The 16,198-nt window shown below is 37.6% G+C and overlaps 1 protein-coding gene across 1 annotated transcript in view; it reads right to left on the bottom strand.

Annotated features, from left to right (window-relative positions):
* Positions 1-16,198, bottom strand: part of DMAP1 (DNA methyltransferase 1 associated protein 1) — a 634,515-nt gene that overhangs the window by 527,843 nt on the left and 90,474 nt on the right. Inside the window, exon 2 of the mRNA XM_044086784.1 lies at positions 10,895-11,056. Coding sequence (XP_043942719.1) covers positions 10,895-10,996 — 102 coding nt within the window. The 5' untranslated portion in view covers positions 10,997-11,056. The remainder of the gene's footprint in view (positions 1-10,894; positions 11,057-16,198) is intronic.

The raw sequence follows: 16,198 nt of genomic DNA on the forward strand, positions 1-16,198 counted from the left end.
AATATATAGAAATATAGAATCAGTGAAAGGAAAAAAGGGAAAGCAACAATGGAGCTATTATAGGGTGAAGATGGGTAGGGGAATACAAGAGCGTCCCTGTGATGTGCAGCAGATGAAAAACGTAACCAAGTTTGTCTGCTATATTTTCCTTTCAAGTTTATTCTTTATACTTAGCTTACTTATGTTGTTCTTTGTTGTTTGGCTTAGGTCAAAAGGCACGTAACTTTAGTTCACTTTATGGGCAGTAGCAGCGGGTAAATTGAAGACTGCAGTGACCAAAAATCTTGCATCACACAGTATCAGGAAGCTGCATAGGTGCAGATAATTTAGTGGCTTTAAAACCTAAGGGGAGGAGGGAAACACAGAATGTTAGGAGAGTAGATAAACATATGAAATTAGAGCAAATACATTATTCTAAGTACAGAGAAAGACAGGGAGGAATAGCAGTACAAGAAGGGCTGGTGAAGAGCAGATTTGGTAAAAAATCAGAATGGAACAATGGAAACAGAGGTAGGAAAGAAAGGAAAAAGTTGGGTAACAGCTAAAGAGATTATGTATTAGAGCAAAGAATGAGCAGGAGAAAAAAACACAAAAAACAGTATAAAGAAAGAGTAGTGCAGGGAGTGAGTCAAGGCAAAACAACAGCAAATGTGCACAAGCATAACAGCAGTACTTTATACACAAAGGCTTGTGTAGTAGCCCTGGTTATTTCTAGTGACAAAAAAAATGAAGTATTCAGTATGAGTTGAATAGGTAAACAATATACAGCTGGTTTAGTTAGGAAATCTTATGACAGTAGCATATGGATTACACAAGCAGCTGAAATTAAAATGAAATCATATGGATTAACAAAACGCCAAAAGTTACAATCAAGTAATTACTGTTAATCTCATGAAGCAGTGCAATAACAGCCAGATAAAGCAAGACTAAGATCCATGTAGATAAACAAAACAATGGTCTACCTTTCTTAATACACAGTAACACAGCAACTCTTATAACCGATGCTAGCACATCGCAGTACACAGCAACTCATATAACCAATGCTAGCACATCATAGTACACACTACAGGTTTCATAGGCAACTCATAACTGATTCTAGCACATCACAGTACACAGCAACTCATATAACAGATGCTAGCACATCACAGTACACAGCAACTCATATAACCGATGCTAGCACATCACAGTACACACTACAGGTTTCATAGGCGACTCATATAACCGATGCTAGCACATCACAGTACACAGCAACTCATATAACCGATGCTAGCACATCACAGTAACACAGCAACTCATATAACCGATGCTAGCACATCACAGTAACAGAGCAACTCATATAACCGATGCTAGCACATCATAGTACACACTACAGGTTTCATAGGCAACTCATATAACTGATTCTAGCACATCACCGTACACAGCAACTCATATAACCGATGCTAGCACATCACCGTACACAGCAACTCATATAACCGATGCTAGCACATCACAGTAACACAGCAACTCATATAACCGATGCTAGCACATCACAGTACACACTACAGGTTTCGTAGAACTAGAGTGGGAAATTCAAAAAATGGCAGGGAATGCTTGTAGGGAATTTTTAAACTCACAAAGCATGCTGGGTGTAAGGAAATGGGCCAGAAAACAAAATCGGCTAGAAGAGGGAAAAGAAATGTGATAGATAAGCGAAAAAAAAAAAAACAACAGAGAAAGAAATGAGTCTGGACCTGGCCTCTGATATAATCAGCCGTCAGAAACAATCAGTAAGGTAAGAAAAAGTATGAGTAAACTGCCACTTAGGGTCTGAAAATACTGGCCTGATTAGCTTGAAAGATTAAGGCCTTTTCAAGCAGAATAGGTTAAAGTAAAGCAAGAGTAAAAAAAGGCAATCTAAAAGCAAATAAGAGGAGACTGGTGTTGGATACTACTTAGGTAGGTCAGAGAATAATGGTACAGCAGACAAAAGCATTAGTTACGAGACTGGAATGAGAAGTAGAGGCAGGGCGCCACAGAATAAAGCTAGGTCACACGATTATGTGTGTATGTGTATAAAAATAGGACTGAATATACAGATATATGCATATGTACACTTACATACATGCACAATAAAATTACATGATTAAATTTAGAAAAAATATATGACTACATACAAGTATGCACATAAATATATCTATATATAAAATTATAATTATATACACGCACATGCATACACAGCACATGCTCAGAGACAGAATCTCAAAACATGCAAAGAATAAAGAATGTTTTTTTCATGGGAGGGGCATGTCCACCCCCACCCCCGCCAATTCCATATATTACACACACACACACACACACACACACACACACACACACACACACACAGTCCAGAAAAATGGCATTTTCTGTCATTGGAAATGTAGGCCTGTATAGGTCTTGAAGTATCACAATCTGTAAAGCTCCATAAAATATGTGTCTGTGACTTCCTTTTCATAGTGATAGATACTATATATTCAAAACCCATCTCTGAACTGCCATTATATAAAAAATAAAAGCAAGGTACACATTTCTCCATGATACTGACACCTATGACACTAATTATTCCAGCATGCCTCCAAATGTGCCCATATATGAAATCAAACACGTAACATGTAAATGGAACTATTTGTCTTTAAATCCACCCAAGCTCAAAAACTAAGTGAACTCTAGCTATAGAGTATCATATGTTTGAGATTTTCCCTAAGCAAAAAGAAAGAAAAAAAAGAGAGAAAAATCAAACAGTCTCAGAAGTAATGTCTTCTAGATATGGACACCACAACACCTACACAGCCACTGTACATATATACATAGACATTAGCTACTCTGCTTTCCGTTTAGTTTGCGCTAAAAATAAAAGATATTCTGGACAACAAAGCTTATAAATTCTATTTTTACAAAAATGACATTTTCTGTCATTTTAAATTTTAAACCAAGAAATGCAGTTTTGAAAAGAGGCAAAATGATTGTAGGCATTTCTCTGCTTTTGAACTAAAACCATACGTTCAGATGTATAGTATACAAGTGATCAGCCAACTACCTTGCACTGAAAATTTTAAACAAAAATATCAGACCATTAAATACATATGTTCTGCTACAGGTAGACACAAGCCAATGTTAAAACAGCCATTAGAAAGTCAAACTGAGCCACCCCCATTGGTGCACAGGGATAAAGCCCCTATTATGACCCCAGCAGTCCAGGTTCAATTAGTAGCCTAGGCACCTGCTACAGCTAGGACAGGAGAAATGAAGCAGCTTGGCTGTTCGCCTCCTTTCAATCGTGGAGGAAGGCACATGTCTAGAGTGCTCACTCCTGTGGCAAAACCACCAGTAATGACTAGAGACAACATGGGAGTGCAGGCTTTGAAAGGGCAGGGCGGTTACAAAGGGTTACACCATTTGTAAAAGTGAGTGACATGCCCTTATAGAAGCACACTGCATGCTGAACTCTGTGCCTGCTTACCCAGCATGTATGGTCAATTTAGGGTAAAATCACAATAAACCATTCCTTCACATACGACTACACCATGCTCCATGCTCTGCTACCATAATGACAGTAATGACTGGGCCACAGGATTCCTAACTCTCAGGGGATGAATAAGCCTATATAGCTAGCAGTGGGGAAGATGTGACAAATACTGACAAAAGAAAATCACAAACAAATATTTTCAAAAAAATCATTCATGCCACTCATAAATGCTCTGCAAGTACTGCCAAAAGTTATGCAAGAAATTAGTTTAAGCTTTCCAAGTCAGCACACACCAATACATATAGATGGTACTGCAGCTGACAAATGAGGAGGTAAGCTGAATGTGCAAAGTGAACTCACAGGTTGTCATGTCAGAGCAGAAATCTAGGTCTACCTACTGGACTGCAAATGGAGACCATCTGGAGGACCAACAGCATGTCGTAAGACTAGAAGACGACTAAAGTTAAGACTAAAAAAATAAATAAATGCCGACTCAGAAGTAGTCAAATTCATATAACCTCATCTGCTTTCCCTTACATCCATCACCTTGAATTCTCTTCCCCCAGTATAATTCTATGCACCTGACTCTACTCCACCGTCAATACAATCACCACCTCAAACCACTTTCTCATCTATTATACACACATCAAACTAACATTGCACCATAATTTTACTACTGACCAATCGCATCTCCCCCCAACCTTCCTTACCACAGTCCACAAGACAAAACACCTAACCACATTGTCATAGCCCACCCTAAAGTCAAAACATTTGCAAACTCACCTTAACCTGCTCACATATCCCTAGATAGCATACATATCTATTTTCACATGATATTACACTCTAACACACAAATACCACTTTTACTATTTTTTTAAATCCACCGTCACAGCTAGCATGCTACTCCTAACCTGCCTAACCTCTTTACTCTTAATTCTCCACCTCGCTACAACCATAACCTCTCATACCCCCACACACCAATACACATCAACAACCTCCTCCAACCATCTCCCCAATAAACAATACAACTTCTCACATATCTCCCCCCGCTTTTCCCCTATACCCTCCCATATTATTCAACCCCCAAAATGTCCTCCTCACCATCTGTGAAACTACACTTGACACCAGTACCATCGAGTATGAATAAAAAACACTTCCCGTGGTTTTCAATCCTGATAGGATGTGTGGAGACATACATCCTAACGGAGAACCACCCTCTAATCCTAACCACAAGAGTAACCCCAAAGATTTAAACATACTTATACTAAACCTCAGAATTATATGTAATAAAATAAGCCCACTGCATGCCTGGATTTATCAAAATAAACCTGACATACTAGCCTTTATCGAAACATGGTTACACCCCAATGTTAAAGACTCAGAAATAATACCTCCAAACTTTGCAATAACCAGAAGAGACAAATCTATTAATTAAAAAAAAAGGGGGGGTAGCCCTTTTATATCCCTCTACACTCAACATCACACTCTACAACAGTAATATACATATATTTTCTAATGTTGAGGTACTAATCTTACACATCAAATTATATTTATGAATCTCATTTCACTGAAAGCTAAAAATATAAAACCAGAAGTAGGTGGGGGGCTATGCCTCCCACACCCCCCAACTACATTTACTAACTCCATGATCGCACTACAGTGGGGAAAATTCAGTGATTTAAGCTTTCAGCGATTTGGTGCAAGTGTTTTGAAATTCAGTGAGATGAGTTTTCAGTGGATCAAAGTAAACCCAATAGTAATATATATCCCACCAGGTCACAATATACCAGTGTTGGAAAATATTTTATCCTGGACATCTCGCACAATAAACCTCAAAACAATAATCTTAGGAGACATAAATATAGATTGGCAAACCATAGCTTCCAACTCCCCCACAAATGGTATAAATCTGTATGTTTTTTCTCAGCTTATCAATACTCCAACAAAGTACAGCAAAGACCTTACCTGCCAGTCCACCCTTGACTGGATCCTAGTATCCCACCCCACCAATTACCCCTCTTTAGGTACACTGCCCAGCTCCCTGAGCGATCATCTACCAGCTTAATACATTACGACTAAGACTACACACTATAAAACCAGTTAGGAACGCAACTATTTTTGTCAGCATAAATTCAATCTGCTACATGAAATAGACTGGACACCCCTTAAACGATTACTCCCTTAATGATGCCGTACTATACTTTAATAACACCTTCCTTCACATACTTAATACACTAGCACCCATTCGTATGAAAAGAATCAAAAAGAACTCGGCACCATGGCTCTCTAAGGAATGTAAACACCTGATGAAGCAAAGGGACCTAGCCTGGATAACCTGGAAACTAAACAAAAATGAACAAAATCATGTCAGTTTCAAAACACTACCTAATAAAGTGACAAAACTAAGCAGTCATACTATTCTAAGTTTCAACTCCAGCAGAAAATCACCCCCAATAAACTTTGGCATTCCATATCTTCTGTACTTAACCCTAGAACAAACAGCACAACTCATCACCTGATACCCCTCCATTATAAACAGACACCTTTAACAAGCACTTCATAAAATCAACATCAGACATACTAATGAGCATGCCTTATGCTGGAACCCCCCCCCCCCTTCAACTTCGTCAGACATCAACCCTAGACCATCAACTACTTCTAACCCTGTTATTAATAACCCTCCTACTCTTACAAACCTCATTCTCATTTCAGCCCATACCCACTGACACCATTAAGAAACTACTACAAAAACTAAAACCCTGCTCCACCTCAGCTGATAATCCTCCACCACACTACCTCAAACTGGCTGCCAACTCAATCACCTACCCAGTCAGTATCCTTATAAATAGGTCCTTATCCGAATCAGAAGTACCTACCATATGGAAACAATCTCACATCACCCCCATCCACAAAGGAGGCAAATGTTTTGAACCATCCAATTTCTGTCCTATATCCATCTTGTCACCCATATCCAAAATTCCTGAGAGAGGTATCCATCAGCAGGTAATGCAACATCTACTGCAAAACAATCTTCTAACCAAACTCCAACATGGCTTCTGACCCAGCCACAGCACAGCTACTGCCCTATTATCCTTTACAGACACAGTGAACAAGGCCAGAGATGCAGGATGCTACACAGCCTCAGTATTCCTCAGTCTCTCCAAGGCCTTTGACACAGTCTCACCCCTTACTATTGAACACACTGTCTAACTTGGGCTTCTCACATAACACAGTAAAATGGTTTCAGAGCTACCTCAAGGATCGTAAACAAGCAGTGAAATGGTCCAATGAACTCTCACCCTTTCTCTGCATAACCCTACTGAAGTCCCTCATGGCTCCATCCTCAGACCCCTACTCTTCAACATTTTCACAAATAACCTTCACACTGCCTCTCACCCTGGAACACTCATTCAGTATGTGATGATTCCACTATAATCTGTACCGCTCATTTCAAAAACTCAACAAGTCTTTTACTGCAGTCAAATACTGGCTAAGAAATGCCAAACTCTTTCTTAATCCAAAGAAGATTAAACTAGTACTCTTTCACCCCCAAAACACCTCCCCCATCACTCATCATTTCAACATCCATGCATGACAACACTGTCATAGAAACAGTACAGGAAACCAAACTTCCAGGAGTTATCACAAACTATCATTTGACCCTCATATACAGCAAAATATAAAGAAAAATCATCAAAAATTGGGAATCATACAGAAATAAACATTTCTTTACTGCAGCAAACAAAACTACCCTTGCAAATACATTTTTACTTCCTCCCTTCTTTACAGTGCCCCTATCCTAACTAACTTACAAACTTCTACCCTAAGTAAGATGGAACAGTGCTACAACAAAGTTGCAAAGTTTGCCACAAACTCTAGATATAACGCACACTACTGTAAACCACTACTAGAACTAAACTGCCTTAAACTCCCTAACCAACTTGCCTTTACTCACCTATCTGCCTTACACAACCTTATTTTCAAGCCAACTGCCTGCCCTGCACTAGGCAATTGAGTCACACCTTACACACTAAATCGATCCTTACGATCAGAAGACAAAAATCTCTTAGATATCTCAAAACCCACAAGAAAACCAGGTCACACTCTGTATTCTTAAAGTCTCTATGCTATGGAATTTACTACCTCTAGTTATCAGGTCTATGCCTGTTCTAACCCATATCAAAGCTTCTTAAAAAAATCATCTCAAAAATACATGGATCTGCTCCTGCATAAAGCCTGCCTAATGCACAGCTCTTTCCTCTTCCTCCACACTAGCTTCATCCTCCTCTTTTGTCACATTTCACCCCCTCACAGTCTGCAAGGGCCTAAAGATCTCCTAACTCCACCTCTATTTCTAGACCATATCCTTAATTTCCTGCTCAAGCTGTAATGCCTCTATTCTCAACTCTCTCACTATCTTTCTGGCTATTATTTTCCTAACTGAAACCAACATTCTATCTTTTCATGTACTATAACAGTCAGTGTCATACATGGCACTACCTACATACTACTTTTGGACACTGTCTACTCATACAGGTTATATATATGGTGAGGGCGACTATTACTATCTATGCTTTAACTCTATAGAATTTTCTAGATGTGTAATCTTGTAACATAGTTTCTTCAACTTCTTGTATAACATTTCTAATATAATTTGTATTGTATTGGATTATACTGTATTTGTTTTGTATGTGGACCTTTTCTCCCTGGGCCTCTGCTGAAAATGGGTTCTGTAGACCCAGTCAGACCATCCCGGTAAACAAACATCAAATAAATAAATAAATACATAAAAATCCTTCTTAATGAAAATATCTACTCAAACTCTAAAAAATAAATATTTTTTATTAATGTATCAGAATTAATGTGTTATGTACAATGTTCAATTTATTTTAACCCAAAAAGGTCATAGGTTCATAGGTTACTACTAGGCTAAATGCCCTTGCGAGTCATTGTAAGCCTAGCCAATTATCCCTTGTGTGACTCAAACCCTGCACTGTGTGTTTGTAAGGCAAACACCTTAACCATTATGCCATCCTCCCAACCCTTGGCCTGATAAATTGATGTGATTTTTTTTTTATAATTTTTTTCTTCCTCAAAGCAATTTGTGTCCTCTTACATGCAGTCCTTAAACAATGTTCAGAGTTTCACTGTACTGCTCAAGGCATCAAACCTGCCATTTCAGTGCAACAGCTCTGCTACTCACTTCCTGCACAAAGGTGTCAGCTGGATGTAGCAATGCTTGCGGTATTCATTTTACTGTGCTTTATTTTCAGATTGCCCATAAATTAATTGCAATTACTTGGGTAAAGGCAACACTTCACTGATCAAACAATGAGAATTCTTATCAGTCTGTGTTGTGCTGCATCCATAATTTATTTTCTTGAAGATGTACTTATGCGTAGGCTAACTCACTGCAAATCAGTCATATACAAGCTATTGATGTGTGCATTTAACTAACATCAGCAAAACAGTCTCAAGATTAAAAACTGTGAATGATGCCCACCACTAAGATCTATGGAGTACAACATATCAAGCCCAGGTAATGCAGATTAAGGTAGAAAAGATGCAAAAGTTGGGACACACAAAACAAAATGGTAGAACCTTTACAGTCTGTGGAAGGGGAAAATGGAAGTGAAGAAATTAAAAGGCACTGAATACATTTCTGGGGCACTAAATATCATTGTGGTGATATCAAACAGCGTTCAGTAAAAACTGTAAGAAAAACCTAGATGAGCCAGAGTTTTCACTGTGCAATAACAAACTTCCTACAGTGGAGGCCCATAGAATATACGCAAATGACTCCTTAAGTACACCAAGTGTTTCAGCTACACGGCGTCTTTTTTTTTTTTTTTTTTTTACTTTTTAAGTCTTTACGGTTACATTCAGGCCAATAAAGCTAAACTACTAGCTGTGGACGTGCATGTTTCAACCTTTTTATTGACCTCATCAGCACAGCATAAGTGGATAGTTTGGCTAAACTTCAGAAACACAGGTTATGGTACAATGATATTTGTCATGGGTATATCTTTGACATACTGGCCTTTTATGGCCACATAATTAATTTGCTACCCTTTTTATGCAACAACCTAAAAGATTAAATCTTAACTGCTGACTCATTACGATGATGACAGGTGAAGACTCTGCCTGACATTACTGATAAGTAAAGCTTAGCCGTTTCCCTGCTGTACAGACTACTTGTCTAACCATGTGACTCTAAGCAAGTTAATTAACCAGATGGTGCTCTACGCGGAGTCTGAAAAAGGTCTATATAGATCAGTACGATACCCTAATTAAAATTACAAGCATACAAACAATTAAAACACCAGCATATGATGCATGTTAAGTGGTTGTAAAATAAAGACAGGAACAGTAAAACTACAGCAGCAAAAATGTTACTACATTTATTATGCAACCTTCAGCTTTCACATTACGTTATACTTCTACTTTCTGTAATTAGCTAGGCATATTGGACACTTAACATGGGGTCTACTTCACCCTGTCGAAGGCCGACAGTACTGAAGCTGATATTGTTGGCACCAAAATGTCGAAAGCGAAAGTCATCGAGTGTGTAAACATAAACCTCCATAAGGGGAGATTTCCGTTTACTGCAATGTAGTGCAATCTCGGAGTTGGTATATTTAAGTAGCAGGGGGTGTGGGGGGTGCAGGAGGGCTTGCCCCCCTGCATAGAGCAATTTGTGTTGTGTTTGGGTGGGTTTTTTTTGTGTGTTCGATGTTCGGGGGTATCGACATTTTCGTGTTGATTATTACGCTGTCGACAGTCTGAGTTTGACAGCGTAATATAAATGCCCTAACATGCTTATTCTGAAAAATAATCCCTGCAGCTACTGACCATCTTATGTGCACAAAGGCAACTAACCAACCTATTAGTAACTACTTTTAAATTTACAGAACTTGTCACATAATAAGTGGGAAACTACTTTCCTTACCCCCCCCACCCCCCCGAGAGAAATGAGGTCAGTGCTCTACTGCGGGATAACCAGACTCAAGGCCGATCTGAAACAGATGGGGAGAAAAGACAGGTACTACATAGAGGCATATTTCACAGTAACTGCCCAGTGGTTCACATACAGTAAGAAAATATATACAGCTTTGTACAAATTAAAGAATCTATCAATGCATAATTTGGGTATTAAGAAACTGCAACAAGCAAGAGGAGGGTAACATTTTTGAACATCTGTAAAACTGCTTCAAGTCTGAAATGTGTCAATGGGTAGAAAGTTTTCGTGAGGGCATCAAGCCAGTGATAAAAATGTGAGCACCTATTAAATGTATATACATTCTTTCATTACATCTCAGCTACTGCTACAGTGAAATGACAAAAAAGAAATATAACTACACATTACACAGTTCTCAACAGAACACAGGGCAGCTGTCATGATTATCCTACCTTATCCGAGTTGATGATATCCTTCTTACTAATTATCCCAGTGTTTTCCGGATCTGTACCTCCCAGCTCCAGAATATCCCGTACATCTGCCCCGGTTGTCATTTTGTATAGATTGTGCAGACCAAGCACTAGAAATGATAACTCAGAGGCACAAAAATGTTCCTGAAATAAAAAAAAAACAGTAGTCAAAGTTCAGTTCAAATGTCAGTGCTTTACTTTCTTTAAGAACCCAAATTCATCAAGTGAAGAAACTATCAGCCAAACTGCAAACGGCCATTTTTTAACTGTTCAGTTCTCTGTTAACACACAAACATCTACAAGGACCAATACTTACAGAGATGTAGGATTCCCAACAAAGTAAGACCAGTGATCTATACATCTTTTACTATGCCAACAGTAATCTAGTGTATTCATACAAGGTGTATTACATACATGTGTGTATACACTGCACACACAAACACATATATTCATGTGTGTATGTATTATACAAGTAATAATTGTGTGTGTGTGTGTATCTCTATACACACACGCACTTTTATCTGTGTGAAGATTTAGGTATACATGTATAAACATTCACATACACACACATTTATTTATTTATTTACCTCATAGGCTGGTCTTAGGACCTTTTCAGCTATAGCCTGGAAACAAAGGCAATTTCAAAATATACAGAAGTACATACATACTGGAACAATAATTTAACACTGTGACAAAAAATGAATATAAATAATAAAAGCAGTTGAAAAAATATCACACATTTATTTTACATACATACATTTAAGCTCACTTAAGAAATGAGAAAACATTTAAAAATAAATTATTTACATATTTACAAATGACAAACATTTATAATTGACTGGCAGGAAATCTTTGATTAAGTGTTGTAAGGCTTTAGCAGGAATGTATCATGTGGACTGAGCATCAGCAGACAATTCAACCTTTGCCACCAAAGTCACATGCGACATCAAGTCTTTTTTGGATAACTTAAGAGTCCAGTTATAAATTCAGTGCATGTTCTGTCGGGTTAAGATGATCCCAATTAACAAAAACACCATTTGTAAAACTTTCATCACCAGTAGCAAGACTGAAGGGAGGTATGTGGATAATGACTACACCACTGCTTTGAGTGGGTGGGCAGAATGTGGGTGTATTTTCCATTAGTTTATTTCTCAAAGAGGGCTTATTTATTTATTTATTTCATATTTATTAAAGTTTTTGTCTGTGACAACAGACCGACACAAAGTGGACCTATTCTGATCACAGTGCAGCAGGTATAGCAAAGTGTTCACAAGTTTATATTAAGCTAATGACCATCAGGGTTTTTATAAGCCTAGTCTTGAAACCCAACCCAGTTTTGTCCCTGGGCATCTTGGACACCTATACGGTGGGATACGTTAGTACGGAGGTAGCCAAGGTTTATGCAGGGGAGTATATTAGTTGTGGATTAATTTACTTACTGTTGACCTCTGTTCATATAGAGGCACGGTGGCCAAACCAGGGGTGCATTTGCGACTTCGTATCCAATGATCAAGGTTTTGTTTGAATAGACAAAGTTCAGGTCTTCAGATCTAGCGTTTCTGGAGCCATCTGCTTTTGAATTTGCGAGAGATCCATCAGAGCTGGATCTGAGTATTCCTTATATGCCAGGCATAGATCTCCCCCTCAGTAACCTGCAGAAGAATGTCTTAAGGCCCTACCTCTGTCTTCAATCTTTTTTCAAGGAGAATTCTATCAACAGATCAGTGGGGTGGCTATGGGAGCTAGATGCGCCCCTATGTATGCAAATTTGGTGCTACTCATGTGGGAAAAGAAATATATATTAAACAGTAAATACAGAGAATGTTGGATGTTGTACAAACACTTTTTGGATGACATTGTTATTTTTTGGAAAGGAACATTCCAGTTATTTCTGGAATTCTACCAATACATAACTGAGTCCACTGAATTTCTGAGATTTACATATAATATAGGACACAGGGAAATAGATTACTTAGATGTCACTATATACAAGAAAGAGAATAAATGCAATTCAAAAGTGTTCAGAAGGCAAACTTATTCTAATTCCATTCTACATTTTAACAGTGCTTACCCTTATCATCAAAAGAAAGGTATAATCAAGGGCCAGTTTGTAAGAATAAGCAGGATGACCTCAAATGAAGAAGAATTTATGAAAGAATGTAACAATTTAAACAATATGTTTACTGAGAGAGGTTACCCGGGTCCTTTGATTATTCAAATTAAAAATGAAGTTATACAAGAAAGAAAGAAAGAATAGATTTGCACCTATTTTAGGTGTCAAGGAACTAAATATAGGGGATACACACACTGATAAAAAAGAAAGTGATGATAGAGAAGAAACATTTAGTTCAGCATTTATTACCGATTATAGTGGCGATTCCAAAACTATTTGTCAAGTTATTGGACAGGAATGGAATAAGTTTAGCAAGTTGACAGATTTAAAGTTGGATTTTGATACACCTTTCAAGTGTGTCTATAGGAGAGGGTTTAACATTAAAGCCATTTTGGAAAGTCAACACAATAATAAGAAAGCTACGAAAAGATGTAGATTGGAGACTTTCAAATGTGGTAGATGTACTCAGTGCCCTTATATATACAATAGAGAGTTCATTAGTTTAACTTCCAGGAACAAGGTTATTACAGCGAAACAATACAGTAATTGCAAAAGTAAGGGTGTAATATACTTAGCTCTGTGTATGTGTCAAGCATTTTACATAGGAAAAACGGAGAGAAAAATAAAAAGGAGAATATACGAGTATTTAAATGCTATACGTACACAGAACATCAATAATACTCTATATAATCATAGTACACAATGTGATAGTGTGAACTACAAGTTTTTTATTCTTGAAGAAATTCCTAAAGATGTTAGGGGTGGTGTGTCGGAAACCAAGATTGAGTACACGGAATTAAACTGGCAAATTTATTTAGAGGCCTGCAGATTCCCTGGTTTAAATGAAGAAGTTTCCCTAGCCTCAGTTCTTAAATTAAGGGCAGCTAGGTTGTAACAACAGCACACAAAAAAAATGTATAAAATAACATTAAATACACAATTTTATCTGTATTAAACATCAAATAATAGTATTTTAATAGTAGGTTATTCAGTTTTTAAATTAATTATTTTTGTTACCATATGAGGGAGCTGTTTTAAAGTTTTAAAGTAATAAAGAAATATTATTTTAATTTATTTTATTTATGTATTTATAATAAAAAATGAGTATGTTTTATAAACTTATTTAACTTTATAGTGGATAGATTGATACAGGATATATATGATGTATTTATTAAACAATGATATGTCTTATTGTGTATATAAATTTGTAAAACATAGTATTTAAAGTACGAGTTGATTTTATTGGTTAGTTTGAATTAATTGAAGGTATATAAGACTGTTGGTGTTTTTTATCTAATTATCCGATGAAGTAAGTTACGTAAGTGATGGGTGGCCATGGTGGTGCAGGGGTTAGCGTTGCCGCCTAACAGCAAGAGGCTCTCCGGTTCGATTCTCGGCTGGGATGCCTTCTGTGTGGAGTCTGCATGTCCTCCCTGTGGTCGCGTGGGTTTCCTTTGGGTGGTCCGGTTTCCTCCCATATCCCAAAGACATGCTGTAGGTGGATTGGACACACTAAATTGGCCCTAGGTGTGAGTGTCTGTGTGCCTTCTGTGGAAGGTTGGGCGCCGGGCTGGCAACTCAACACCGTAAAACTCCACTGCCAATCATGAGCGGACAGGTGATCCGCTGTGGCAACCCCTAACCGGGAAAAAGCTGGAAGAAGAAGATCTGATGAAGTAAGTGACAAAAACATATTGTGGATGTTGCTATCGTTAATGTTTTTAGGAGAGCCTTCATTGCTGCATTAAAGCTGTTTCGTAAGATTTGCCTGCTTGTGCTTACTTGGTGACATTCTATGTCCTGAAGGATCGTGTTTTTGGCTTTGTACAGCACTTTATCTTCTTTTTTTTGTGGTTACTGGCCTTTTGAGGATGGATGGAGCCGTAGGTACAGCAGGGACTTCCAAACAGATAAATTTTGAAAGCAGTGAGGTCTCCAAACTACATGGCCAGCTGACTCAGCTAGTGGGAGTGTTAACTCCACTCTGTCAGACGTTAGTGATGCAATTGCGTATCATACCGGCGAATCAGGAAGCATACAAACCCTGCTCAACTAGGAGAGCAGTTTCGGAAGATGGAGCAGGCGTTTTTTCCTCTAATTCGAAGAATGCAGAAGAAAGCCAATAGGAGGGATGTAGTGGTTTACCGAGGGTGTTTTTGGACTCTAATGAAAGTGGGCGAAACGAGCATGAAGTAGATGATGCCGAACAGATTCCTGTATCTTCACAAAGAGATGACTGCAACATTAACATTAGACATAGCCAAATGTCTTTAAATACTTAGCTAGGATGCAAAATGAATTTTAATGCCATAGATACAGACAATAAGTCATTTGGTTGTTCATACAAGGAAAACATTGACATGTTAAATGATTTGTTACATAAATATAGAAGTTTAGAATTGGATAATGTGTATCTGAAGGAATGTATTGGTATGAATATGGTTCATAAAGGTTTAAGAGTATGAAAATTTCCAAACAATGTAGAACAAGATTCAGAATTTCATTATGAGTTATTGGATTTGTTTAACAAATGGGGTATGGATTTAATGAAGGCTATTATAAAAAACAATGAAAGAAATATGGTGTTACTTATAGAAAACATTAATCAAGTGAATGAAAACATTACAAATGATTTAATGTTCACAACTGATGAACATAAGAAACAGTATTTTTAGTTAGGAAACACATTGACAATAAATGTCAACAGATTATGACAAGAAAGAAGAAGAAAACACAGAGGGATCGACAGGAATATTTACACAAGACACATTATCCACAACCTAGGCAAACCAATGATCAGTTTAATAGGGAGAATAAGGAGAATACGGAACCCCAATTAAAGTATAGAGATGAACAGAACAGTTATAACAATGAAGTTCAAAGAGAGGATAGGAACATTCGTAGTAATTTGCAGGACCCTTTAGAATATCCCCCCTCCGGATATCCGAAAGAATTCAAAATCAATCATCAGTGAATTACAAGTGGAACCAATGGAGGGGGAAGGGCGGAGACAGATTTTAAATGAAATCCAGTTGGAAGAAAACAATATTATATAAGAAGGTTTTAAGTACACATATCAGGGGTTTCACATATTTAACTTTAGTGACATAGAAATAACTAAAAAACATTTTGTGTTTTTATCTAAAGGCTTAAATTTTGCACCATCATATAAA

The sequence above is a fragment of the Protopterus annectens genome, chromosome 10.part0, assembly GCF_019279795.1.
Source record: "Protopterus annectens isolate FY-2018-M chromosome 10.part0, PAN1.0, whole genome shotgun sequence".
Classification (NCBI taxonomy): domain Eukaryota; kingdom Metazoa; phylum Chordata; order Ceratodontiformes; family Protopteridae; genus Protopterus; species Protopterus annectens.